We start from the raw sequence: 23,976 nt of genomic DNA on the forward strand, positions 1-23,976 counted from the left end.
GAGAGGGCGATGTCCCTCTCTGTCAGCTCCTTCCAGCAAGTCTCAGATGCCCCGGTGCCACCCTTCATGTGGAGCTGGAGGCAGGAGGGGTGCAGCTGGGGGTGGGGCTCGAGTACCCCCTCCTCAGGAAGCTGGGAAGTGTCACGGTGACAGGTGCGTGTGAGACGGAGCACGGAGCAGTGACAGTTTTATTGCCGTGACCTTGTCGCGGGCTACAGGTCACCGCCCGCGTGGGCCGGAGCCGGCGTTCAAGCAGGCAGGTCTGTCTGCGCGGAGGGGCTGGGGCCTCCATGGCCGGCTTGCTTCTCAACACAAAACACCGCCTTGGAATCGTTCGGGCAAGCGGTATTGCAAAACACACTCGCCCTTCCCACGACGGTGCCCAGCGGTGGGGCTGCGTGCCGGGAGAGCCCCCTGCGCCGCGCACGGGGCGCGCGGGCCCCAGTTCCGCTCCCGCTGATGCGCACCCTGGGAGGCGGCGGGTCCGGCCAGGCGCGGGACACCCGGCCGAGCTCCGGCCCAGCCCGTGCCGGCACCGGCGGAGCGCGCCCGCCGAAGGGCTTCGTCTCTGCCGTTCAGCTACAGAGCTGCTCGTGAAAGCAGGCCTTCTGTGCGCGCCTCCATTTCTACAGGAAGTACGGCGTCCGCAGCGGACCGTGAGGTGGACTGTCCGGCACCCGGCGGCCGCGATGGCAAGGAGTCCACCCTCCCGAGCCGCCCCAGCGCCAGGCGGACGGCCACTCCCAGAATGCCTCAGGAGAGCGGACTACACTTCCCAGAACGCTCTGCGCCGCCATCCCGCGCATGCGCACCCTCAGGGGCGGGACCGGGCAAGCGCGATGGCGAGGGGGCGGGGCCGTGGGCGCCGCGCGGGAAGTCCGAGCCGGCGGCGGCGGCGGCGGCGACGACCGGAGTATGAGCCTGGAGCGCGAGCTTCGCCGTGAGTCCCGCGGGGCCCGAGTGCCGGGGGCGTGGAGGAGGGAAGGGGCCCCGGGCGGAGGCTCAGCTCCCCGCCTCCCTGTTCCTGGCAGAGCTGAGCAAGGCCCAAGCCAAGGCCCAGAGGAGCGGGCAGCTGCGTGAGGAGGCAGCCTGCTGCCACCAGCTGGGGGAGCTGCTGGCCGGCCATGGTGAGCGCGGGCGGGCGGCGGGGCGGCGGGGCGGGGCTGCGGGGCTGCGGGGTGGTGGGCGGCGGGGCGGCGGGGCTGCGGGCGGCGGGGCGGCGGGCGGCGGGGCGGGGCTGCGGGGTGGTGGGCGGCGGGGCAGCGGGACTGCGGGGCAGCGGGACTGCGGGGCGGCGGGCGGCGGGGCGGCGGGACTGCGGGGCGGCGGGGTGGTGGGCGGCGGGGCGGGGCTGCGGGGTGGTGGGCGGCGGGCTGCGGGGTGGTGGGCGGCGGGACTGCGGGGCGGTGGGCGGCGGGACTGCGGGGCGGCGGGGCGGCGGGTCTGCGGGCGGCGGGGCGGGGCTGCGGGGCTGCGGGGTGGTGGGCGGCGGGACTGCGGGGTGGCGGACGGCGGGGCGGCGGGGCGGCGGGGCGGCGGGCGGCGGGACTGCGGGGCGGCGGGGCTGCGGGTCTGCGGGGCGGCGGGGCAGCGGGACTGCGGGGTGGTGGGCGGCGGGGCGGGGCTGCGGGGTGGTGGGCGGCGGGGCTGCGGGGCGGCGGGGCTGCGGGTCGGCGGGGCAGCGGGACTGCGGGGTGGTGGGCGGCGGGGCGGGGCTGCGGGGTGGTGGGCGGCGGGACTGCGGGGCGGCGGGGCTGCGGGTCGGCGGGGCAGCGGGACTGCGGGGTGGTGGGCGGCGGGGCGGTGGGCGGCGGGACTGCGGGGCTGCGGGGCGGTGGGCGGCGGGGCTGCGGGGCTGCGGGGCTGCGGGGCGGTGGGCGGCGGGGCAACGGGACTGCGGGGCGGCGGGGTGGTGGGCGGCGGGGCGGCCCTGACAGCGATCGCCCGGTGTCCTCCCCGCAGGCCGCTACGCAGAGGCGCTGGAGCAGCACCGGCGGGAGCTGCAGCTCCTGGAGGGCGCGGGCGACAGCCTGGGCTGCGCGGTGGCGCACCGCAAGATCGGGGAGCGCCTGGCGGAGCTGGAGGACTTCGCGGCTGCCCTGCAGGTGCGCGGCGCCTCCGCCTAGGGAGCCGAGAGCAGAAGCTGTGGGCGGAAGTGTGGTTCCCGGGGGTCGCGCCCGCGGCGGGGTCCCTGTCGCCCCTCTGCCCTGATGCCGTGCCGCAGCCATCGCACTGACGGCCCTGGGCGCGGGACAGAAGGAGCCGGGCCGGCCTGGCCTGCTCTGCCCTGGGTGGGGTTCGCTTGAGGCGGGGTGAGCTCCCAGCATCGGTCTCTGTCCACGCCAGCACCAGCAGCGCTACCTGGAGCTGGCTGGTTCCCTATCCAACCACACCGAGCTGCAGAGGGCCTGGGCCACCATAGGCCGCACCCACCTGGACATCCACGACCACTCCCAGTCGAGGGAGGCCTTGCTGCAGGCGCAGGCGGCCTTTGAGAAGAGCTTGGCTATCGTTGACGAGAAGCTGGAAGGTGGGTCCACCTCAGCTCCGGCCATGCTGGCTCCCACGGTGAGGGGAGCAGCCGGGGGTAGGGGAGGCTGTGACCGCGGGGGCGTCTTCCAGGGGTGCTGACTCCGCGGGAGCTGAGCGAGATGAGGACCAGGCTCTACCTCAACCTGGGCCTCACTTTTGAGAGCCTGCAGCAGACGGCCCTGTGCAACGCCTACTTCAAGAAGAGCATCTTCCTCGCTGAGTGAGACCCGCACACGTGCCCTGCGGGGAGAGGGCAGGGCTGGACTGGCTGGGTGTGCCCTGCGTGTCGCCACCCTGAGCGCCCGTCACGCCTGCGCCCACAGGCAGAACCACTTGTATGAGGACCTGTTCCGTGCCCGCTACAACCTGGGAACCATCCACTGGCGTGAAGGGCAGCTCTCCCAGGCCATGCGCTGCCTGGAGGGGGCCCGGGAGTGCGCGCGCGCCATGAAGAAGCGGTTCATGGAGAGCGAGTGCTGCGTGGCGGTCTCACAGGTACCCGCTGCCCCGGCCCTGGGCTCGGCCTGGGCGGGCTGGGCCCCGGGCGTCTGCCAGCCTCTCCCGCTGCTCCTCAGATCCTCCAAGACCTGGGGGATTTTTTGGCTGCCAAACGAGCCCTGAAGAAGGCCTACAGGCTGGGCTCCCAGAAGCCTCTGCAGAGGACGGCCGTCTGCCAGAGCCTCAAGTATGGTGAGAGGCGAGGAGGCCGGGGGGGGGGGGGGCTTCCTTCTGCCCCACGGGGGGGGGGGGGAGCACATGTCCTCGGGGAAGTGGCAGCTTCCGTGTGGGGTCTCTTCCAACCCAAGGGACGGGTCCTCGTTGGGAGGAGACCCCTTCTTTCTCGAGTGTGTGTCGCTCTGGAGGGTGGCGGGAACTGGCCGCACCTTCACTGAGGACTGTGGGCCAGGAGAGCAGGTGGCGGCGCAGCGTGGGTCTCAGCGCTTAGGCGCCGTCTCGGACTGCTCCATGTGTTACCGCTAACCCTAAGATGACCCCTCGAGTCGGGTTCCTGCCACTCCCTTGTCGGCGGGCAGGTGGAGGCGTGGCACGCCCCCTCACGAGACCCTTTCTGGCAGTGCTGGCGGTGGTCCGGCTGCAGCAGCAGCTGGAGGAAGCCGAGGGCAGTGACCCTCAAGGCGCCATGGCCGTCTGTGAGCAGCTGGGGGACCTGTTCTCCAAGGCAGGCGACTTCCCCAGGGCGGCTGAGGCGTACCAGAAGCAGGTGTGTGGCTTGGGGGCAGGTACAGAGGGGCCAGGCCAGGGAGGCGGCCCCCACCTCACTGCTCCGGCCCCCTAGCTGCGTCTCGCCAAGCTGCTGCAGAGGCCGGGGCCCGAGCTGGCCGTCATCCACGTGTCGCTGGCCACCACCCTGGGAGACATGAAGCAGCACCGCCAGGCCGAGCACCACTACCGAGAGGAGCTGAGGCTGCGCCATGGCAACGCCCTGGAGGTGACGCCCCTGCTCGCCGCCCAGGGTGCGGGTCGCCCCACAGCCACCTCGAGGGGTGTGCGTGGATGGCCAGTGCCCGCCTGGACTGCTGGCCTCGAGCAGTTAGGAGCTGGGCACAGAATGGGGCGTGTGGGGAACTGGGCCATGGCTGTGGCCGGCTGGCCGTGGTGGCCGAAGCCTGACTTCCTCCTTCCTCCTGCCCCAGGAGGCCCAGACCTGGTTCAACATTGCGCTGTCCCGTGAGGAGGCCGGCGACGCGTACGAGCTGCTGGCCCCCTGCTTCGAGAAGGCCCTCAGCTGTGCCCAGCAGGCCCAGCAGCACCAGCTGCAGGTGCAGGAGCCCACACCGTGCCCACCCTCACCAGGTCCCCAGCAAACCCAGCCTCTGCTCTGCACCCCCTGCCCCCAGCCCTGAGAGGGGCCTCTGAACTGGACTCCCCGCTGCTCCCCAGAGGCAGGTTCTGCGGCACCTCCACACCGTGCAGCTGAGGCTGCAGCCGCAGGAGGCCCACGGCACTGAAGTCCGACTGCAGGAGCTCCGTGTGGAGGAGGAGGAGGAGGAGGAGGAGGAGGGGGAGGCAGAGGCCAGCGAGGCCTGGGAGGCCAGTGAGCCGGAGCTCTCGGAGAGCGGTGAGGGCCGCCGTGCAGCTGCACCTGCGTGTTCTCCCTGGCCCTGCTGAGAGCTGGCGCTGTGCCCCCAGGGAGCCTGCTCTGGGCTGTGCCCCTTGCTTCCCTGGACGTGGGCAGGGGAGCAGGCCGGCCCTTCCTGGAGGGGCTGGCGCTGGGGGCTTTGTGCACATCAGCCGGGGGCCAGTGGTGTGTTTGAGGGCTGTGTGCCGTCCAGGCGAGGCCAGGCAGGACGTATCACACAGCAGCCCAGCACATCCCTGAGTCCTCCCCAGGCTGGTACGGTCAGCCACACAGGTGGATGTGGGGCCCGGCTGGAGCTGAGAGCGGCTTGGGGGGTGGAGTCAGGGAAGGCCATGGCGTACCTAGGGCGGCCTCCAGAACCTGGAGCAGGCCCCAGGCAACTGTGCCTTGGAGGAGGAAGCGGGTGGGTGTGACTGGCCAGCAGGTGTGAGCAGGGGTTGCCGGGGGAGGGTGGGGAGGAGGGGGCAGGGCCTGGGACCAGCAAGGAGCCATGAGCAAGGACGGTGTGGAGAGGGCTGGACCAGCCAGGACAGGCAGGGAGAAGGCGGAGCTCGGGTGGCTGGGAGCCGAGCGTGTGCCAGGCTGAAGGGAGTGACCTGGGTCCTCCCAGGTGAGGGGCAGTGGACAGTTTGGGCTGGAGGAAACTGACCTACAGGGCAGGGGCAAGAGACCAGCACACTAGTGGACAGGGTCAGGGTGCAGTTCCTCTGGGAGAGGGCCTGCCAGCAGGGCCAGGGGTATGCTGAGACGCGGGCTTGGCTGAGGAGCCCCGGGGCTACCTGCCCAAGTCCACCCTCTCTGGCTGCCGCCCCGGCTCACAAGGTTGGGAGCCGAGGTGAAGTGGGGGCTTCTCACCCCGCGCAGGCTGACATGGGGCTGTGGGCTGGGCTCTGTTCCAGAGGAAGACGCTGACGGCCTGTCCCAGCAGCTCGAGGACGAGGAGCTGCAGGGCTGCCTGGGCCGGCGGAAGGTGGACAAGGTGAGGATGTGGTCCCCCGTCCCACCCCGCCCCTCAGCTCAGCAGCCCTGCCTCTCATGCCTCTGTGTACTCACAGTGGAACCGGCGCAACGACATGGGGGAGACCCTGCTGCATCGGGCCTGCATCGAAGGCCAGCTGCGCCGTGTCCAGGACCTCGTGAGGCAGGTGGGGCAGACCACTGGGCCCGAGCCATTGCGAGGGAGCTGTGGGTTTGGGCAGGGTCTCCGGTGTTGAACAGTCTGAGGCAGCCAGCACTGACCAGGCCAGGGTGAGGACCGGCCCTGCCTGCCCCTGACCGGCCGAGTCGTCTTTCCACAAGGGGTGGGAAGCGGGCTTCAGGGGGCAGGCGTGCCTTCCTCGCGGGCGAGACCTGGGCTGTGGCAGGAGAGTGCCAGGCAGAGCCACAGAGGGCCCGTGGGGGCTGCAAGACGGGCCAGGGCCAGGCTTTGGGATGCACTGGGTAGGCTCTTGCTGTCCCTGACACAGGGCCACCCTGTGAACCCTCGGGACTACTGTGGCTGGACACCTCTGCACGAGGCCTGCAACCACGGGCACCTGGGTGAGTGGGTGACAGTGGGGGCTGGCACAGGGCGGGGCGGGGTCTGAGGAGGGCCCTGGGCACGGAGCTTGCGTCCCGCCTGTCCACAGACATCGTCCGCTTCCTGCTGGACCATGGGGCCGCGGTGGATGACCCAGGCGGCCAGGGCTGCGAGGGCATCACGCCCCTGCATGACGCTCTCAACTGCGGCCACTTCGAGGTGGCTGAGCTGCTCATTGAGCGGGGCGCGTCCGTTACTCTCCGGACCAAGAAGGTGAGCAGGGGCCGGGCGGGGGCTGGGGGGGGGCTGGGGGGGCGCTGTGCTCCTGCTCACCAGGTGCCGTGCAGGGCCACAGTCCACTGGAGACGCTGCAGCAATGGGTGAAGCTGTACTGCAAGGAGCTCGACCTGGAGACGCGGCAGAAGGCTGGGGCCATGGAGAGGCTGCTGCAGGCGACTGCGGGCCGAGGCAGGCAGGGTCCCCTCTCCCCCAGGCCCCTGGAGCACACCTAGGGCCGCAGAGGCGGCGGGACGGGGTGGGGTGGGGCTGCCCCTCACAACTGGCTCTCTCCCCAGCTGCCCACAGCGCCCAGGCCTCCCGGACGGTGCCCAGCAACCATTTGTTTGACCCTGAGACATCTCCTCCCTCGAGCCCCTGCCCGGAGCCACCCTCTCGAACCCCTGGACCTGCAGAGGCCTCCCAGGCCTACGTCAGGGCTCCTCCAGTGGCCACCAGGCCTCGGAGGAGCAGGCACTGGGTGGCCAGCAGCAGCAGCTCGGAGGACGAGGACGGCTCGGGTCACCCCCGGCCGTCTCACAAGAGGCCCCGGCACTCTCCCTCGGAGGCGGCTGCCGCGGGTGCTGGCAGGGCAGCCTACCAGGCGGCCATCCGCGGCGTGGGCAGCGCCCAGAGCCAGCGCCTGGGGTCTGGCTCTCGGGGCCTGGCCAGAGCCCCCACCTCCCGGGCCGCACTCATCCCTGAGGAGGAGTATGTGGCTGGGGACTGGCTGGAGCTGGACACACCCCAAGCCCCCAGCCGGCAGAGCGGCCGCCCAGCCCGCCCCCAGGGCAATGGGGACAGCAGAAGGCCTCGTGCCGCGGGCCAGGACAGTGAGGAGTGCCCTGCCAGGCCCCGGGCCCAGGCCCAGCAGACCCGCCCAGCCTGTCCTGAGGGCTGGAGTGCCCCCAGGAGCACAGGGGACAGCGGCCTGGCTGCAGAGCCTCCAAGGAGCCCCAGCACCCCCAGGGCCTCAGGCCCACCCTCGGTGAGCACATGGTGTGGAGCGCAGCCAGCTCCCAGCTTGGGGCAGGTGGGGGTGAGGCCTCTGCCTTTCCTGACTCCCCCTCCCGCACCTGCCTAGGGTCCGGTGCCGCCCCCTCCCCTCAGGGTCCGGGTTCGAGTTCAGGATAATCTTTTCCTCATCCCTGTCCCACACAGGTAAGGCCTCACTTGCTCTGCCCTGTGCTTGGCCACCTCTGCCAACCAGTGCAGCACCATGCCTGGGCAGCCAGCAGCAGGGAGAGTGGGACATGTGACAGGGGCTCTGAGCTCGAGCAGCCTGGCCTGGGGGACGGGGCCTGGTACTAACCCAGCCTGGGTCCCAGGAGTGGTGTGGGCCGGCCCCGTGGCCCTAGGAATGACCAGAGGAGCTGGCCGTGTGCTGTGCTCCAGGGGGGAGCGGGGGCGGCTGTCAGGGAGATGGCCGGGTGGGAGCTATGGGAGCTGTGGGCCCTGGGCAGGGCTGCAGGACCCTGGGCTCAGTGTGCCCCCGTCCTGCAGCAGTGAGGCCCCTCCGGTGGCCTGGCTGGCCGAGCAGGCTGCCCAGCGCTACTACCAGACCTGTGGCCTGCTGCCCAGGCTCACCCTTCAAAAGGAAGGGGCTCTGTTGGCCCCACAAGACCCCATCCCTGACGTGCTGCAGAGCAACGATGAGGTGAGCAGCAGGTCCTGGTCCCAGGGTCCCCACACGAGGCCCCGCAGGCCGCTGGCTCACTCACTGCCGGTGACTTCCAGGTACTGGCGGAAGTCAGCTCATGGGACCTCCCCCCGCTGGCTGACCGCTACCGTCGGGCCTGCCAGAGCCTAGGGCAAGGTGAGGGCCCAGGAACCCAGATCTTCAGGTGAAGGGTGGGCCGAGGGGGCCAGCCCGAGGTCTGCGGCCCGTGGGGTATGGGTGCCCCTCCCTGGCCTAGTGTCTGATGGGTTCTGTGTCTGGGGTGGGGGAGGTGAGCCAGGAAGACAGCCACGAGCTGTCAGCTATCCGTGGGAAGAGTGGGATACGGTGAGCCATGGGCTGGCCAGGAAGCTTGTCGGGGGGCCGACAGGTCAGGGCCCGCACACCCCGCTGTGGGAGTGGCCTCCTGGGACTCAGGGCAGGAAATGGGCTCTGGCCCCGCTGACCCCACACATCCCCCCCCAGAGGAGCACCCGCAGGTGCTGCAGGCTGTGGAGCACCAGGACTCGGGCCCCTCGTTCAGTGCCTGCTCCCTGGCCCTGCGCCCGGCCCAGCTCACGCCCCTCCTACGGGCCCTCAAGCTCCACACGGCGCTCCGGGAGCTGCGGCTGGCAGGGAACCGGCTGGGGGACGGGTGTGCCGCTGAGCTGCTGGCTACATTGGGTACCATGCCCAGCCTGGTCCTCCTCGACCTGTCCTCCAACCACCTGGGCCCTGAAGGTTTACGCCATCTCGCCACGGGCCTCCCAGGCCAGGCTGTGCTGCAGGTAAAGGTGGTGGCCAGCATCAGCTGTGCCGTCAGGCAGGCCCCGTGCAAGGGGACCCCTGAGGGAGGCCCAGCCCACCGTGCTTTTAGGAGCCCAGGCCCTGCCCCCTGTCTTTCACAGAACTTGGAGGAGCTGGACTTAAGCATGAACCCGCTGGGGGACGGCTGTGGCCAGGCACTGGCCCTCCTCCTGCAGGCTTGCCCCGCACTCAGCACCCTGCGCCTGCAGGCCTGCAGCTTCGGCCCCGGCTTCCTTCTGAGCCACCAGGAAGCCCTGGGAAGTGCCTTCCGGGGTGAGCTGACCCGGGGGTTGGGCCTGCCACTCTAGGCAGAGGAAGGTGTGTGAGTGCTGGCCCCCTGGGCTCGGGGGGGTGGGGTGCTGTCCTGACAGTGGTTCTGGCCCTGGTGCAGATGCCACGTGCCTGGAGACCCTGTCCCTGTCCTACAATGCCTTGGGTGCCCCTGCCCTTGCCAGGGCCCTGCACAGCCTGCCAGCCCACTCCCTCCTGCGCTTGGAGCTCGGCTCCGTGGCAGCCAGCAAGAGTGACCTGGGCCTCATGGAGCCTGTGCTCAGATACTTGACCCAGGTACAAGGAGGGCGGGGACCTGCCAGGCCGCCATGTGGGACTCGGCTCCCACAGCTGGGCTCACCTGGGTAGAGGGAGGGTGGGGTTTGGGACAGCCCAGGTTCCAAGGCCCCGGGTCCCCAGGCTCTCCTGAGGGCTCTTCATCTGCACACCTCCTGCCCTCTGGCTCAGGGTGTGGGGCCTCTGCTTGTGCGCAGGAAGGCTGTGTGCTGGCCCACCTGAGCCTGCCTGCAAACCACCTGGGAGACAAGGCTGTGAGAGACCTCGGCAGGTAGCACCCCGCCCCACCCGTGCCCCTGGTCCCAAGGTGAGGTCCGAGGAGCTGGGGGGGCACAGAGCAGTGCCAGCCCCACCCCCAGGCGTCGCCCTCCCAGGGCTCCTAGAGCTTCTGTCACCCTCTGCAGGGCCTGCACAAGGGCCCCACCCTGGCTCTTGGGAGCACCAGGAGGTGCCCAGGCCTGCCAGCCCGGCAGTCCCTGGGCCGCGCTCGGCTTGGGTGCTAGCCCTGCCCTTCTTCCTGTCCTCCCAGCTGTCTCCCCGTCTGCCCCTCGCTTGTCTCCCTCGACCTGTCTGCCAACCCTGACATCAGCCGCAGCAGCCTGGAGGAGCTCCTGGGCGCCCTTCAGGAGCGGCCCCAAGGCCTCGGCTTCCTGGGACTGTCAGGTGAGGCCCGGTGTGCCCGGAATCCCTTCTCCCCGAGGCTGGGTGGGGGTCAGCCGGCCCGCCCAGCTTGGCCCTCAGCTGTCCATGGTGGGCAGGAGAGAGAGCCCGAAGTGAGGGTGGCACAGGCTCCCACTTCCGGCGGGATCTGCTCTGGGCCTCCCTGCGCGGCGTGGCCCGACCCAGCCTGTGCGCCGCCGCTGGAGCTGTCTGGGGGCACACTGCATGAACTGGCCAGCAGCAGGCACCCCGGGATGGCCGGCTGGGGTCTGCACAGGGGCCAGGCGGTGCCCTCCAGGGACAAGGGCTGGAAGTGGGTGTGCACAGGGGAGCCCCTGTGTTCAGACTGCGTCTCCAGGAAGGCGCCCCCGAAGACAGGCTGCACCTGCACCCTCGCGCGCACATCTGCGGGCGCCCCGTGTGTCCGCTTCCTGCAAGGGGAGGCTGAGGACGGGGACGGGCTGAGCCCTTTCCCGGGGTCCCGCGGGACTGAGGCCGCCCTTCCCCCTAGGCTGTGCCGTGCAGGGACCCCTGGGCGCCGGCCTCTGGGACCGCATCGGCGCGCGGCTGCGGGAGCTGCGACTGTGCAGCCGCCAGCTCCGCGCCGAGGACCGCGACGCCATGCTGCAGCTCCAGCCCGGCGCCGGCGCGCTGCTTCGCGGCCGCAAGCTCTTCTTCCGGCGCCTTTGACCCCCGCCCCCAAGCCCCCAATAAACGCAGCTGAAGCCGGCCTCCCTGGTGTCTGAGGCGGGGCGGGGCGCAGGCGCACACGGAACCGCGCCGAGGCTGGGGGAGGGCCGGGCGGGCAGCGCGCAGGCGCAAGATGGCGAGCGCCGAGTTGCCGCTCGGGGCGGTGGGTGCCGGCGCGCAGGCGTAGGCCGGGGAGTTCCGAGCAGTCGATTGGAAAGCCCCGCCCGGCGCCATCTCGGCGACTCGCGCATCCCGCCCAGGTACCGGGACTAGGGCCGCGGGAAGGGGCCGGCGACCGGGGCAGAGCTGACTGCTGGGCGCGCCGTCCACCTCGGGCAGACCCCGGCTGGCGCCAGGCCCGTGGGGTTCGTGTCCTCCCGGCGCCTGGCCAGGGCCCGAGGCGGCCTGGCGGAGCGCGCTCCAGTCGGCGGTGTGGACCGCGATGTGGGCGCCGCGGCCCGTCTGGCCTTTGATCCCTGCCTGGAGAACGCGGCTGGCGTTCTTGATTCCTTTGTGTTGCTGCCCCGGCGCTTCCGCGGGCCTGGGGGCTTCCCAACCACACCATGTCTGGACTGACCTGCCCGCCGGCTCCGCCTCCCTCACTGGGCGGGCCCCTCCCTCCCGCTGCCCCCGCCCCCCGGTTCCCTGTGCCCCCTCACCTGTCAGCGGCACTCTGCGTGCTCGCTGGGGGCTCTTCGTGGGGGCCGGGCGCCTGGGGGCTCCCGAGTTGTCACAGGCTGTGTTCCCCAGGTCTCAGGGCTGTGGCTGCCAGAGCCTGCGAGGATGTTCCACGGGGTCCCCACCACTCCGGGCTTGGGAGGTGAGTGTCCCGAGGACCCGTAGGGCACCCCTGCCACTCAGTTTTGGGGACACTGGGGGAAAGGTCGCAGTGCGTAACGAGCTTCTGACGTCACATCACGGAGCTGGGAGCAAGGTACGGGTGGGCCAGGTTTAGCACGTGCCCTCCGGCCCACTCACAAACTGGTGGCGGGTGGACGCGGCCCTCCAGCTCCCCCAGGGCTGAGAAGGGGTGGGGTCGGCACTGTGGCCAGCTCTCTCCTGCTCTGTTGCAGCCCCTGGGAACAAGCCAGAGCTGTACGAGGTGAGTAGGGGACGCTCACCTGGCCCTCACTGGCCAGCAGCGGATGCTTGTGTGGCCTGGCGGCGAGGCCAGCTACACACGGCCTGCTCTTCTGACAGGAAGTGAAGCTGTACAAGAATGCCCGGGAGCGGGAGAAGTGAGTCAACACACCCCCCAACGCCTGCCTGGCCTCCCCATGTCCACCCCAGCTGCCCAGCACCCCCAATGCCTCCCCACGTCCACCCCGGCTGCCCGACACCCCCAATGCCTCCCCACGTCCACCCCGGCTGCCCGGCACCCCCCATGCCTGCCTGGCCTCCCCCATGTCCACCCTGGCTGTCGGCACCCCCCATACCTGCCTGGCCTCCCCATGTCCACCCCGGCTGCCCGGCACCCCCAATGCCTCCCCACGTCCACCCCGGCTGCCCGGCACCCCCCACGCCTGCCTGGCCTCCCCCATGTCCACCCTTCACAGGGAGCCTTGGAGGACACGGGGCCAGGGCCAGGGTGAAGGAGGCGGCCCCCAGGCAGGGGTTGGGCGCTGGGCTCTAGAGGCCTCTGTCCCCACCCCGCCGTGCGGTCTGATGGATAGGTCGTGCGCAGGTACGACAACATGGCGGAGCTGTTTGCGGTGGTGAAGACGATGCAGGCCCTGGAGAAAGCTTACATCAAGGATTGTGTCACCCCCAACGAGTGAGTCCGCCGGCTGTCGCCCATGTCCCATGGTGCTGTGCTCAGCCTCGGGAGCGGGCGCTCAGTGAGGCCGCAGGCGCCCATCACCACCGCCCTGGTGCCTTGGGGCCGTCCTAGCTGGGAATGGGCAGTGGGCTCCTGGGGTGCGCTCAGCCTGCCCCCAGGCGCAGACGGCGCCTAAGGAGGAAACGGGAGGCTGGGGGCAGCCGTTCTGTGTAGCAGCTAGGGGCGGCATCCAGTGAGCTGGCGCCCAGCCCGGCTGCCCAGGACCCGAGGGCTGGCCTCTCCCTAGGTACACCGCAGCCTGCTCCCGGCTCCTGGTCCAGTACAAAGCCGCCTTCCGGCAGGTTCAGGGCTCAGAAATCAGCTCCATCGATGAGTTCTGCCGCAAGTTCCGTGTGAGTGAGCCAGTGTCACCCCCAACACGCGGGAGGGTGTGGTTGGGCACGTGTGTGGGGTGGGGCCCCATGAGGCCCAGCACCCACCTCAGCCCCACCCCCAGCTGGACTGCCCGCTGGCCATGGAGAGGATCAGAGAAGACAGGCCCATCACCATCAAGGACGACAAGGGCAACCTGAACCGCTGCATTGCCGATGTCGTCTCGGTGGGTGCACAGACCCCGGAGAGGCGGGCCGTGTCCAGGGGCCCTCTGATGCCCCCCAGCTGTCCACGAGGGGCGCGCATGCTAGTCTCCTGTGTGGGGTGCCCCTGTTCTCTGGGCAGCCAGAATCTGCCCACACCCACGGCCCCAGGGTGGTGAGCGCGGAGCCCCAGGCAGGGCACAGTGAGGGCAGCAGGGCCCGGGCGGGCTGCAGCCGTCTCCCCTCCCGGGGCGGCCCTGGGAGCCTCACGCGCCCGCCCACCACAGCTCTTCATCACCATCATGGACAAGCTGCGCCTGGAGATCCGCGCCATGGATGAGGTGCGGGCGGGGCTGCCGGGGAGGGGGCTGGGTGGGGGGAGGGGAGGGGGGCCGGGAGGGGCAGGGCTGAGCTGCCGCCTGTCCTGCAGATTCAGCCTGACCTGCGGGAGCTGATGGAGACGATGCACCGCATGAGCCACCTGCCCGCCGACTTCGAGGGCCGCCAGACGGTCAGCCAGTGGTGAGTGCCCCCAGCCCGGCCCAGCTGCCCGGCGCCCGCCAGCCCGCCGACACCCGCCCCGCCGGGCCCTGTGCCTCCCCAGGCTGCAGACGCTGAGCGGCATGTCGGCCTCGGACGAGCTGGACGACTCCCAGGTGCGCCAGATGCTCTTTGACCTGGAGTCGGCCTACAACGCCTTCAACCGCTTCCTGCACGCCTGAGCCCACCCTGTGTCCCCGTGGGGGTTCCCGTGCCTCGTGCCCTGTCTATGTGTGGTACCAGGACCCCAGAGACCCTGCCCCACAATAAAGACGCTGTGACCCTCCCGCTGCGGGCGGCTCACCTCTCAGCCTGCTGTGTGTGTTGTCTGCTGGGGTCCTGTGAGCTCAGAGGCCCGGGGAGAAGCCTCCGTCTGAGCTGGGTACCGTCAGAGTCTTGGGCAGGAGGCACATCCGAGAGCCCTGGGCACAGCACTGCCCCCATGGCTGTCTCACCTGCCCGTGGAGTTCTGGGGGCACCGCACCCAGGGGCACTGCAGGAGCCACACCTGGCCTCAGTGGGGCAGGTGGAGACAGACACACAGATTCACAGCCACGGGGCAGGTGGAGACACACAGATCATAGCCGTGGGGCAGGTGGAGACAGACACAGAGGCCGTGTGTCACCCTCAGCAGGGTGGGCCAGTGAGGGAAGGCAGTGGCACTGCAGAGGTGGGAACAGGACAGGTTGTGGGGAGGTCCCACCCATGATGGGCGCACACTGCCGCAGGTGATCTAAGCAGACGCCTGTCAGGGCCCAGGGGCACTGGACATGGAGGACTGGGCATTTGAGGAGAGCTCAGAGGGGCTTGTACAGGGCACAGGCTCTGGACCCAGGGCAGAAGCCAGCAGAAGTATACCATGGCCGCAGACAGCACACTGGGCAGTGGGAACACAGCTGAACACAGGTAGAGGCCCAGCACAGAGCCCAGGGCAAGAAGAGGAAGGTGCATGGGTGGGTGTGGTCCTGAAGGACCCTAATCCCCACTGGGCCCTTTAGATCGCGACCCCAGACTCAAAAACCCTCAGACCAGACGATGCAAATGCAAGAGGCGGCTTTATTTCACGAGCGCCGTCTCCAGACCCGACTCAGCGGGAGGCAGGAGAGAGGCGTGCGTAGTAGTGTCTGGGGGGCGCTTATATACCTGGGAGATAGCAGAAGCGGGGGATACAGAAGCAGAAAAAAGCGTGGCTACAGGGTTTCGATAAGACAATGGGGTGGGGGCATGCAGAAAATACCTTGCATACTTTTGCCGTCTGCCAGGACCCACAGATAAGGGGTGGTTGGGTGCTTCCCATGCCTTTATCTGGCGCCGTTATCTCAAACCACCGCAGCTGCCTGCCCTTGACTTATGGTTTCGGCCCAATTTCCAGGGAATGTTTTACTAGAGTTCCCTAAGATGGTGCTGGAGTAGTTAAAATAGCGTGACCATTGTCAGGGTTGTTCAGTCCCAGGCACCCGTGTCAGAGGGGGAGGGGCCGCGTGGGTGCCCCGTCCTGCTGTCAGGAGGGCGTGAGGGTGAGTGTGGGCATTGGTTCCCGTGTCAGAGGGGGAGGGGCCGCGTGGGTGCCCCGTCCTGCTGTCAGGAGGGCGTGAGGGTGAGTGTGGGCATTGGTTCCCGTGTCAGAGGGGGAGGGGCCGCGTGGGTGCCCCGTCCTGCTGTCAGGAGGGCGTGAGGGTGAGTGTGGGCATTGGTTCCCGTGTCAGGGGGGAGGGGCCGCGTGGGTGCCCCGTCCTGCTGTCAGGAGGGTGTGAGGGTGAGTGTGGGCATTGGTTCCCGTGTCAGGGGGGGCAGCTGGCAGGGAAGGCATGAGGGTGAGTGTGGGCATTGGTTCCCGTGTCAGGGGGCAGCTGGCAGGGCAGCTGGCAGGGCAGGCGGTCTGGATCCCTGTTGGATTTCTGTTCACGTGATGGAACATGTGACCAGCTCAGTGGCATGAAGCACAGCCCAGGCAGGCTACCCTCCCTGCCGCCTCTGTCTTGGGCACTGGCCCTTCTGTGTCCTGTCCGTGTGGCTGTCTCAGAGAAAGGCAGGTGGGAGAGACCGGAGCCTCAGCCATCCCCGCTCATCACCCATAAACATTGGGATGTATTCCTGGCCCTTGGATCTCACACACTGCTGCCTTCAGACCCTCCCCCACGGCCTCCTGAAAGACCAGTTCCAGGAAGTCCCCTCCCCCACCCCCACCCCTAGCCCCCTAAAATAGAAGAAGGCGCAGGCCGGCAGCTGGTCGCCCACCTCTACAACTTTGTTTTCTCTGAATAAATGCGGCCGGGCTGTAGATTCTCGTTCTGCACCTCTTTTCCTAACGTTTATGGAGTCCCGTGGGAGGAGGCACCAATCTTAACTTCCTAACACAGGCCACTCGGGTCTCTGTCAAAAGCAACATTTATTTAAGTCAGAGACTTCCTGCCCAAGCCACCTGGAGGGGGCTCCTAGACGGGCAGACCCGAGGGGCTGGTGGTAGTGAGGATTTTAAGTACAATTCTGGGAAGAAAACTGACCGTCCCAAGGCACAGACAGAGCCCCTCTGAGGCCCTGACTTGGAATCTTGCTGGCCCTGTCGGGCTGGGGGAGTGACTTGTTTTCACGGCAGCCTGGGAGCTCAGAGGGTGGAATGCCACTCCCTTGCTATTCTCATGATAAAACTGGACGCTCCCTAAGGCAGCTTTGGGGAGGAGCAGGCCGTGGGCTCCAGCACTTGGACCTTGCTAAGGACAAACGGGGCAGCAGCTCGCACCCTCTTAGGGAGACCCCCCCAACCCTCTCTTCCACCCCACCGGGACCAACCTATCACAGAACCAGCGTCCTCCAGGCTCCCCACCAGGTAGCAGGGGTCAGAATCCCCTTCCTCTTTAAGGCTGGGTGACGCCCACCCCCAGGGCCTGCTGCCTTGAGCTGGGTGTTTGGTCTCAGATGGGAGCAGACTGACACCGGACACCGAGCTGCATCTGCCCTTGGGGGAACAGGGCGAGGCTGCAAGAAGGGGGGGCTCCTGAGCCAGGAACAGGGACGCCCCCAGGCTGCTCGGAGCCCCCTGTGGGGAGACCTCCAGCGGCTCAGCTCAGGCAGCTCTGCCCCTTGGCCCAGAGACTGGGGGAGGGGAGACTGGGATGGCCGAGACCTTTGCCCAGACGCTGATAGCTCCCAGGCAGTGTGGCCCAGCCTCTGTCCACTGTGGTAGAGCACAGAGCCGCCACAGCTCCCTGCGGGGCTGCCCTCGTCCTGTTGCATCCGCTGGTCAGCTAAAATAGAGAACTACAAAAACCAGTGACAGGCCGGCGCCGTGGCTCAACAGGCTAATCCTCCGCCTTGCAGCGCCGGCACACCGGGTTCTAGTCCCCGTCGGGGCACCGATCCTGTCCCGGTTGCCCCTCTTCCAGGCCAGCTCTCTGCTGTGGCCAGGGAGTGCAGTGGAGGATGGCCCAAGTGCTTGGGCTCTGCACCCCATGGGAGACTAGGAGAAGCACCTGGCTCCTGCCATCGGAACAGCGCGGTGCGCCGGCCGCAGCGCGCTACCGCGGCGGCCATTAGAGGGTGAACCAACGGCAAAGGAAGACCTTTCTCTCTGTCTCTCTCTCTCTCACTGTCCACTCTGCCTGTCAAAAATAAAAAAAAAAAATAAAAATAAATAAATAAAAAAAAATAAAATAAAAACCAGTGGCAGTCACACATGCATTTTATTGAAAATGAGAGGCAGGGTAACTGATTGGGACCGACACTCCTTACCCCTCCACAGCAGGTTACACAGCTCGGTTTAGTATTCTGTCCACTGGGCTCACAATTGTGAACTGGGCCCCTGGTATGCAGTGAACAATAAAAAGGAAAACCAGAATATGGCTGTAAGTTAACAGCTAACAATAACAAACCCAATAATGGATCCAAGATACGGTTGTAAGATAACAGTGAGGGCACATTTCAAACTAGTTCCTGGGAATTTGGGCCCACATAGTTTCTTTCTTTCTTTTAAAGGATTTTATTTATTTATTTGACAGGTAGAGTTACAGACAGTGAGAGAGACAGAGATAAAGGTCTTCCATCCATTGGTTCACTCCCCAAATGGCCGCAACGGCTGGAACTGTGCCTATCCGAAGCCAGGAGCCAGGTGCTTCTTCAGGGTCTCCCATGTGGGTGCAGGGGCCAAAGCACTTGGGCCATCCTCCACTGCCTTCTCGGGCCATAGCAGAGAGCTGGACTGGAAGAGGGGCAACCAGGACACACACACGGGATGCCGGCGCCACAGGCGGAGGATTAACCTAGTGCGCCATGGCGCCAGCCCCCATATAGTTTCACAAGACACCCTTAGTCATTAGCGAGCAAAGCTAATATGTACAGAAGCAAGAGATCTGCAATTAGCTTTTAGCCACACTCTCTCCATTTTGATTCTGATTCTACAGTCCCAGTGCCTCCAAGTCACTAGTCGCCCCCTAGATCCTTTGGGCTCAGGGTCAGAGGTCACAGAGGTGTCCTCAGCCAGAGGGCATCAGGCTTTGTGTGGATGGGGCAGAGGGGAGAAGCACCTGACCTGGGCAGAGAGCAGGGGACAGAGTCCTCCAGCCTCAGGCTACGGCTCCCCACCCAGCCACATGCCAAAGGCGGGGCTCAGGGTCAGAGCTTGGTGGGACACAGAGGGAGGGCCCAGTGGTGCTTTTAGCCCAGCAGGCAGGCAGAGATAAGGCTGAGGGGTTCAAAGGCCAGGAAGCTGGCCCGGAGGGGCAGGGCTGGGAACCCTCCCTGGGCCTGGAGCTCAGGACTGGCCCTGACCTCCTGACCCAGGGGCTCCCAACCAGATAGTGGCCAGGCCAAGGCCCCCGGCAGTTCCTGGAGACTTGGCCAGGGGAGCATGACTCAGCAGGCAGCACTTGCCCCGGGAGACCCCAGCCCAGCACTAGGGAGAGGCTTCCCCACCCCCATCCGAACGGGGCTCAGGGGCTTCCTAGACCACCTGCGCTGGGGGCAGTGGGAAGGGGGTGGAGCAAGGGGCCTGGGGCCATGTGAGATCACGTGGCATCCACCACCTCCGTCCCAGGACCCCAGCTTGGGGCCAGCTGCCAGGGTCCCAAGGCAACTCCCTTGGGGAGCAGAGGGATGGCCCCACCAGCTGCCTCTGGGGGGTGGCAGGTGGGGGGGAAGGTGCCAAGGCCACCCACCTGCAGGGAAGAGACCCGGTCTCACCAGACACATCTGAGGCTCCACGGCAGCCCCGGGGAGGACCTGCTACTGGAATGGCTAATCCGGCGCCTCCAGCAGCCAATCACAGAGCCCTGCAGCCAATACCTGGGAGAGGTCTCCCATGGCCCAGCCCCAGCCTGGCCCCAGGCAGCCCCAGTGACCCAGACACCCACAGCCTCCAGAAGGCGCTGAGCAGCAGGCCGACGATGGCGGTCCCGGCGTCCCCGGCCTGCCTCCGGCCGGGGCTGCTCCTGGCCCTGCTGGTGGCGGTGGCCTCGGCGGCCCAGCATCCCCGTCTGCTGAGCCTACTCACCTCCAGTCAGGGCGCTCTGGACCGGGAGGCGCTGGGCGGCTTGTTAAATACGCTAGCGGCCCGTGTGCACTGCGGCGGGCCGTGTGGAAAGGTAACAGCCCCACCCGACGGGTCCCCCAGCCCCAGCCCCAGCCCCTTCCCGCCTGCTCCACCCTGTGCCGGCAGCGGAAGGCCTGGGCAAACTCCAGGAGGCGGGCCTCGGGCGCCCAGGAATCCAGGGGCCATCAAACTGGTGGTGGCTCCTGGGGAAAGCTGGAGACGGGGAGCCCAGCCAGGGACGCCCTGTGTGTACACAGCAATCCGCCAGCCTAACACGGCCATGCGGTGTGGACTCCCGGGGTGGGGACCACTGGGTGCCCTGAGGGGGAGCTGCAGCTCCTCGCACACAGACCCACAGCCCAGCCTGGCCCCTGCCCACCCATCTCTGCCCACAGTGCCCGTCTGTGGAGGATGCCCTGGCCCTGGGCGAGCCCGAGGCACCGGGGCGGGCCCTGGAGTCCCGGCACATCGCCCGCCTCAGCGCGGCAGCCACCCTCTTCCTGAGCAACCCGGAGGGCACCTGTGCCGACATCCGGGCTGGCCGCTGGGCCGCCCGCGCCGATGGACTCCTGGCCCAGCTCGAGGGCCCCGGTGCCCTGACCCTGGGCCTGAGCCAGCTGCTGCAGAGGATCGAGGACCCCATTGACCGCCAGGCCACTGGGGAGGAGGTCAGGGCGCGGGCAGGCCTGGTACAGAATGGACGAGAAGGGCCGACGGCCAGTGGAGGGGCCGCCTGGGGGGCCTGGCTGTGGCCGCACAGGGCACCTGGGGCACGCCGGGGAGGTGGTGGGGGGTTGGGGTCCAAGGTGGTGTTCACTGGCAGCCCCTGGGAGGAGAGGGCTCACAGGAGCGGATGCCAAGGGAGGGGCTGGTGGGGGAGACCCAGGGGTGCCAGGGCAGGCGGCCAGCCCAGGCGCCGGGTGAGGCTGCGGCCATCTCTTCCCCCAGGCCTGCACAGGTGTCCCTCAGCTGCTGGAGGAGGTGGTGGGGGCAGGGGCCCCCGGCAACCCTGGCGCGGCCCTGGCCGCCCTGCTGGACCACGCCAGGAGCGGGTCCTGCTTCCGCGCCCTGCCGGGCCCCCAGTACTTCGTGGAGTTTGTGTTCCGGCACCACAGCAGTGAGGCGCCCAACCTCACCCTGGCCGGTGAGACCTGGGTCCCTCGGGAGGGTGAGGGCGGGCCTGGAGCCGGCGGCCGGCGCTGACTCTGGCCTCCCCGCCAGAGCTGGAGACGCTGATGCACACGCTGGGGCTGGGTGCAGAGGCCCACAGTGACCACAGGAGGCTGGGCAGGGCGGCCAGCCCCCAGGAGCCTGGTGCTCTCAACAGCAGCTCCCACGAGTGGGACGTGGTGAGTGGCCTGGGGCCCCGGGGGGCAGATGGGCACCCACGGGGCTGCTCAGGCCCTGATCGCTGTCTCCCCCCGCCCCGCAGGCGTGCCTGAGTGCCAGGGACGTGATGGCCGTGTACGGGCTGTCGGAGCAGGAGGGGGTGAGCCCCGAGGGATGGGCCCAGCTGAGCCCCGCCCTGCTCCAGCAGCAGCTGAGCGGGGCCTGCAGCCCCCAGCCCACCACCTCCACCAAGGACCAGCTCAGCCAGAGCGAGCGTGAGTGCCCGCCCGGCCGCCCGCCGTGCCCCAGGGTGCCCCAGGGTGCCCGTTGTCCCAGAGGATGGGGCAGGGGTGGGGGCCAGCCGTGCGCGCCCCCTCACGCGGCCCCGCTCCCCAGAGTACCTGTACGGCTCCCTGGCCACGCTGATCATCTGCCTGTGCGCGGTCTTCGGCCTCCTGCTGCTGAGCTGCACCCACTGCAGCGTGGCCACCCACTACGTGCTGCAGACCTTCCTGAGCTTGGCCGTGGGCGCGCTCACGGGCGACGCCCTCCTGCACCTGACGCCCAAGGTCTGCCCGCCCCCACCCCCGCGCCCCCACCCCGGGACTCCGCCCCAGCCTCTCTCCCAGCCCAGCGCCCCCTGCTCCCCAGGTCCTGGGCCTGCACACGCACGGCGAGGGGGACCACGCTCACGGCCACACGGACAGCGAGGGGGATGGCGTCGGCTCGGAGCCCACCTGGCGCCTCCTGGCCGTGCTCGGCGGCCTCTACGCCTTCTTCCTGTTGGAGAATCTCTTCAACCTCTTGCTGCCCAGGGACCCCGAGGTCAGGCCCTGGCGGGTGCTGGACCTCACAGGTGGGTGGGGGAGGGGCTCCACAGGACCTGAGCCGCCGTCCCCCACAGGACCCAGAAAAGGACGCACCCTGCAGCGGCGGCCACGGCCACGGCCACGGCGTGTCCCTGCAGCTGGCCCCCAACCAGCTCCGGCAGCCCAAGCAGCCCCATGAGGGTTCCCGCGCTGACCTGGTGAGTGGGACCCTGGGCCCCCCACCCTGCTTGCGGCAGGGCCCTAAGGAAGCTCCCCTTCCCTCCCCCACCCCCTCAATCCTTCTCCCAGGTGGTGGAGGACAGCCCAGAACTGCTGAACAGGGAGCCACGGAGGCCCGCTCCAGGTGAGGCCTGAGGGGGCGGGGCCGGCCCAGGGGGCGGGGCCGGCCCTGGACAAGGGGCTGGGCCCAGGACGCGGGGCTGGGCCCAGGACGAGGGGCCCAGGCCTGGCCCGCACGACCACGTCGGCCGCCCCGCAGGCCTGAGGCTGCTGCCCTATCTGATCACGCTGGGCGACGCCGTGCACAACTTTGCCGACGGGCTGGCCGTGGGCGCCGCCTTCGCATCCTCCTGGAAGACGGGGCTGGCCACCTCGCTGGCCGTGTTCTGCCACGAGCTGCCCCACGAGCTGGGTGAGCGGCGGGGTGGGGCGGGGCCGGGGGCGGGCCGGGGGCGGGGCCTGGGCCGGCGGGGCGGGGCTCAGCTGCGGCCCCGCCCCCCCAGGGGACTTCGCGGCCTTGCTGCACGCCGGGCTGACCGTGCGCCGCGCGCTGCTGCTGAACCTGGCCTCGGCCGTCACGGCCTTCGTGGGACTCTACGTGGCGCTCTCGGTGGGAGTCGGCGAGGAGAGCGAGGCCTGGATCCTGGCGGTGGCCACCGGCCTCTTCCTCTACGTGGCGCTCTGTGACATGGTCAGGGAGGTGGCCGGGAAGGGGCAGCGCTGGGCACCGGGCGGCTGAGGAGCTGGCTGCTGAGCCCGTGCCCGCTCCTCCTCAGCTCCCGGCCATGCTGAACGTCAGGGACAAGAGGCCCTGGCTCCTCTTCCTGCTGCACAACGTGGGCCTGCTGGGCGGCTGGACCATCCTGCTGCTGCTCTCGCTGTACGAGGACGACATAACCCTCTGAGACCCCGGCCCGGTCTCCGGCCCCGGCCCTGCCCTGTGTCCATGCCCCGTCTCGTCCCTGACCTTGTCCCCCCGCCCGGTCTCCGGCCCCGGCCCTGCCTTACTGCCTTGTGCCGCTTCGGTCTCTGGCACCATGGCAACCTTGAGCCCTGGGCGGCTGAAAAGCCCCTGGTCTGCAGGCGTCCACTCCCCCCCACCCCGCCCCGCTGTGCCCCAGCCCCAGCCTCAATAAAGAAACTCTGCTTTGGAGCCCAGCCGCACTCCGGCCAGCACCACGGGCAGCACCAGCTCCCCTGCGACTCACCGACCTGGCCCCCGGGGACGAGGGCTGCAGCGGACGCCAGGCCTGCAGGTGGCCAGGCCAGTCGGCCAAGGGGGTCCCCGGCCTCTGGCTGGCCACAAGCAACAGAGTCGCTGCTCGCAGCTCTGGAGGCTGCGTGAGGGCCAGGGTGCCAGTGGGTGGGGCTCGCTCCCTAAGAGGGTGCCTGGGTGCTCAGGGTCCCCGGGCGTGCGGCAGCGGGTCAGCGGGTCGCCGGCCTTGGAAGGGATTCCACTCATCCTTCCGGATTTCTGGCCCCACCCACTGCCGGTGGCCTCACCTTAACTGGCGCCATCTGTCGCCGTCCCGTTTCCAAACAGCCGCAATCTGCAATCCGAGGTGCCGGGTCAGGGCATGTCCTTTTGATGTGCGCCGTGCATGGCAGCTGCTCGTGGCCCAACGCGGCTGCCAAGGCTCTAGCATCACATGAGCTCTCCTGGCGTCAGAAAGGCGGGAGGAGAGAGCAGAGGGGGACGGGGCCCCGGGGCACCAGATCAAACCTGTTTTTGGCTCAGTACCTCGGGTGCTGGAGCAGGAAAGACATTGTGACAGGCCCGCAGGACGGCTGGAACCCGGTGCAGCGGACCCTGATATTCTGTCTTCTCCAGGGAGCCGGCGCTGTGGTGCAGGTTAAGCTGCTGCTTGCGACTCCGGCTTCCCGTGCCAGAGTGCGGCTCCGGCTGCTCCCTGCTGGTCCAGCTCCCTGCTAATGCGATGGCCCAAGTGCTCGGATCCCTGCCACCCACGTTCAAGACCAGGATGGCGCTCCTGGCTCCTGGCTTCTGCATGGCCCAGCCTGAGCAATTTAGGGAAACCCAGTGGATGGGAGATAGTCTCTCTCTCTCTCTCTCTCTCTCTCTCTGTAACTCTGCCATTCATAGATAAATGAGTCTTAGGACAACAAAACCTAGGGCCGGCGCTGTGGCAAAGCGGGTAAAGCCACCTGCAGAGCCGGCATCCCATACAGGCACCAGTTTGAGTCCTGGCTGCTCCACTTCTGATCCAGCTCTCTGCTGTGGCCTGGGAAAGCAGTGGAAGGTATCTGAGACGCTGGGGCCCCTGCACCCACGTGGGAGACCCGGAGAAGGCTCCTGGCTCCTGGCTTCAGATCTGCCATCTGGGGAGTGAACCAGTGGATGGAAGAAAC

The 23,976-nt window shown here is 68.4% G+C and overlaps 3 protein-coding genes across 5 annotated transcripts; all 3 read left to right on the top strand.

Moving 5' to 3' along the window:
* Positions 1 to 860: 860 nt before the first annotated feature.
* On the top strand, positions 861 to 10,852 carry TONSL (tonsoku like, DNA repair protein). 3 transcript variants are annotated; one of them, XM_062187844.1, is made up of 26 exons: positions 861 to 940; positions 1,032 to 1,127; positions 1,963 to 2,105; positions 2,347 to 2,530; positions 2,623 to 2,752; positions 2,856 to 3,027; positions 3,108 to 3,222; positions 3,609 to 3,754; positions 3,830 to 3,982; positions 4,188 to 4,313; positions 4,435 to 4,612; positions 5,533 to 5,612; positions 5,689 to 5,778; positions 6,100 to 6,172; positions 6,262 to 6,425; positions 6,500 to 6,620; positions 6,728 to 7,416; positions 7,513 to 7,589; positions 7,932 to 8,085; positions 8,166 to 8,244; positions 8,572 to 8,873; positions 8,994 to 9,165; positions 9,284 to 9,459; positions 9,657 to 9,730; positions 9,989 to 10,122; positions 10,631 to 10,852. In XM_062187844.1, exons 1-26 carry the CDS (start codon positions 916 to 918, stop codon positions 10,807 to 10,809), a joined length of 4,032 nt encoding a protein of 1,343 aa, XP_062043828.1. In that variant the 5' UTR covers positions 861 to 915; the 3' UTR covers positions 10,810 to 10,852. The 3 variants fall into 3 exon arrangements, with proteins under 3 accessions (XP_062043828.1, XP_062043829.1, XP_062043830.1); XM_062187845.1 differs by having other exon boundaries at positions 7,935 to 8,085; XM_062187846.1 differs by lacking the exons at positions 8,166 to 8,244; positions 9,284 to 9,459; positions 9,657 to 9,730; positions 9,989 to 10,122; positions 10,631 to 10,852 and having other exon boundaries at positions 8,994 to 9,107.
* A 110-nt stretch (positions 10,853 to 10,962) lies between these two features.
* Positions 10,963 to 14,014, top strand: VPS28 (VPS28 subunit of ESCRT-I). Its single transcript, XM_062189420.1, has 10 exons — positions 10,963 to 11,069; positions 11,560 to 11,629; positions 11,883 to 11,911; positions 12,010 to 12,047; positions 12,494 to 12,583; positions 12,876 to 12,981; positions 13,086 to 13,187; positions 13,452 to 13,505; positions 13,595 to 13,686; positions 13,769 to 14,014. Exons 2-10 carry the CDS (start codon positions 11,593 to 11,595, stop codon positions 13,884 to 13,886), a joined length of 666 nt encoding a protein of 221 aa, XP_062045404.1. The 5' UTR covers positions 10,963 to 11,069; positions 11,560 to 11,592; the 3' UTR covers positions 13,887 to 14,014.
* Positions 14,015 to 18,601: 4,587 nt separating this feature from the next.
* SLC39A4 (solute carrier family 39 member 4) lies at positions 18,602 to 22,723 on the top strand. Its single transcript, XM_062187847.1, has 12 exons — positions 18,602 to 19,280; positions 19,624 to 19,896; positions 20,177 to 20,372; positions 20,450 to 20,577; positions 20,661 to 20,832; positions 20,954 to 21,126; positions 21,209 to 21,382; positions 21,462 to 21,584; positions 21,676 to 21,730; positions 21,866 to 22,018; positions 22,110 to 22,297; positions 22,383 to 22,723. Exons 1-12 carry the CDS (start codon positions 18,930 to 18,932, stop codon positions 22,509 to 22,511), a joined length of 2,115 nt encoding a protein of 704 aa, XP_062043831.1. The 5' UTR covers positions 18,602 to 18,929; the 3' UTR covers positions 22,512 to 22,723.
* The last annotated feature ends 1,253 nt before the right edge of the window (positions 22,724 to 23,976 follow it).

Source organism: Lepus europaeus, chromosome 4, assembly GCF_033115175.1.
Source record: "Lepus europaeus isolate LE1 chromosome 4, mLepTim1.pri, whole genome shotgun sequence".
Taxonomy (NCBI): domain Eukaryota; kingdom Metazoa; phylum Chordata; class Mammalia; order Lagomorpha; family Leporidae; genus Lepus; species Lepus europaeus.

Coding starts and splice junctions, on each gene's coding strand:
- TONSL (XM_062187844.1), top strand. CDS start 916: ATGAGCCTGGAGCGCGAGCTTCGCC. Junction 2,531..2,622: donor CGTTGACGAGAAGCTGGAAG/GTGGGTCCACCT, acceptor GGCGTCTTCCAG/GGGTGCTGACTCCGCGGGAG. Junction 4,613..5,532: donor GCCGGAGCTCTCGGAGAGCG/GTGAGGGCCGCC, acceptor GCTCTGTTCCAG/AGGAAGACGCTGACGGCCTG.
- VPS28 (XM_062189420.1), top strand. CDS start 11,593: ATGTTCCACGGGGTCCCCACCACTCCGGGCTTGGGAG. Junction 12,048..12,493: donor AATGCCCGGGAGCGGGAGAA/GTGAGTCAACAC, acceptor GGTCGTGCGCAG/GTACGACAACATGGCGGAGC. Junction 13,188..13,451: donor GCATTGCCGATGTCGTCTCG/GTGGGTGCACAG, acceptor CGCCCACCACAG/CTCTTCATCACCATCATGGA.
- SLC39A4 (XM_062187847.1), top strand. CDS start 18,930: ATGGCTAATCCGGCGCCTCCAGCAGCCAATCACAGAGCCCTGCAGCCA. Junction 20,578..20,660: donor GCTCCCACGAGTGGGACGTG/GTGAGTGGCCTG, acceptor CCCGCCCCGCAG/GCGTGCCTGAGTGCCAGGGA. Junction 21,731..21,865: donor GCCACGGAGGCCCGCTCCAG/GTGAGGCCTGAG, acceptor GCCGCCCCGCAG/GCCTGAGGCTGCTGCCCTAT.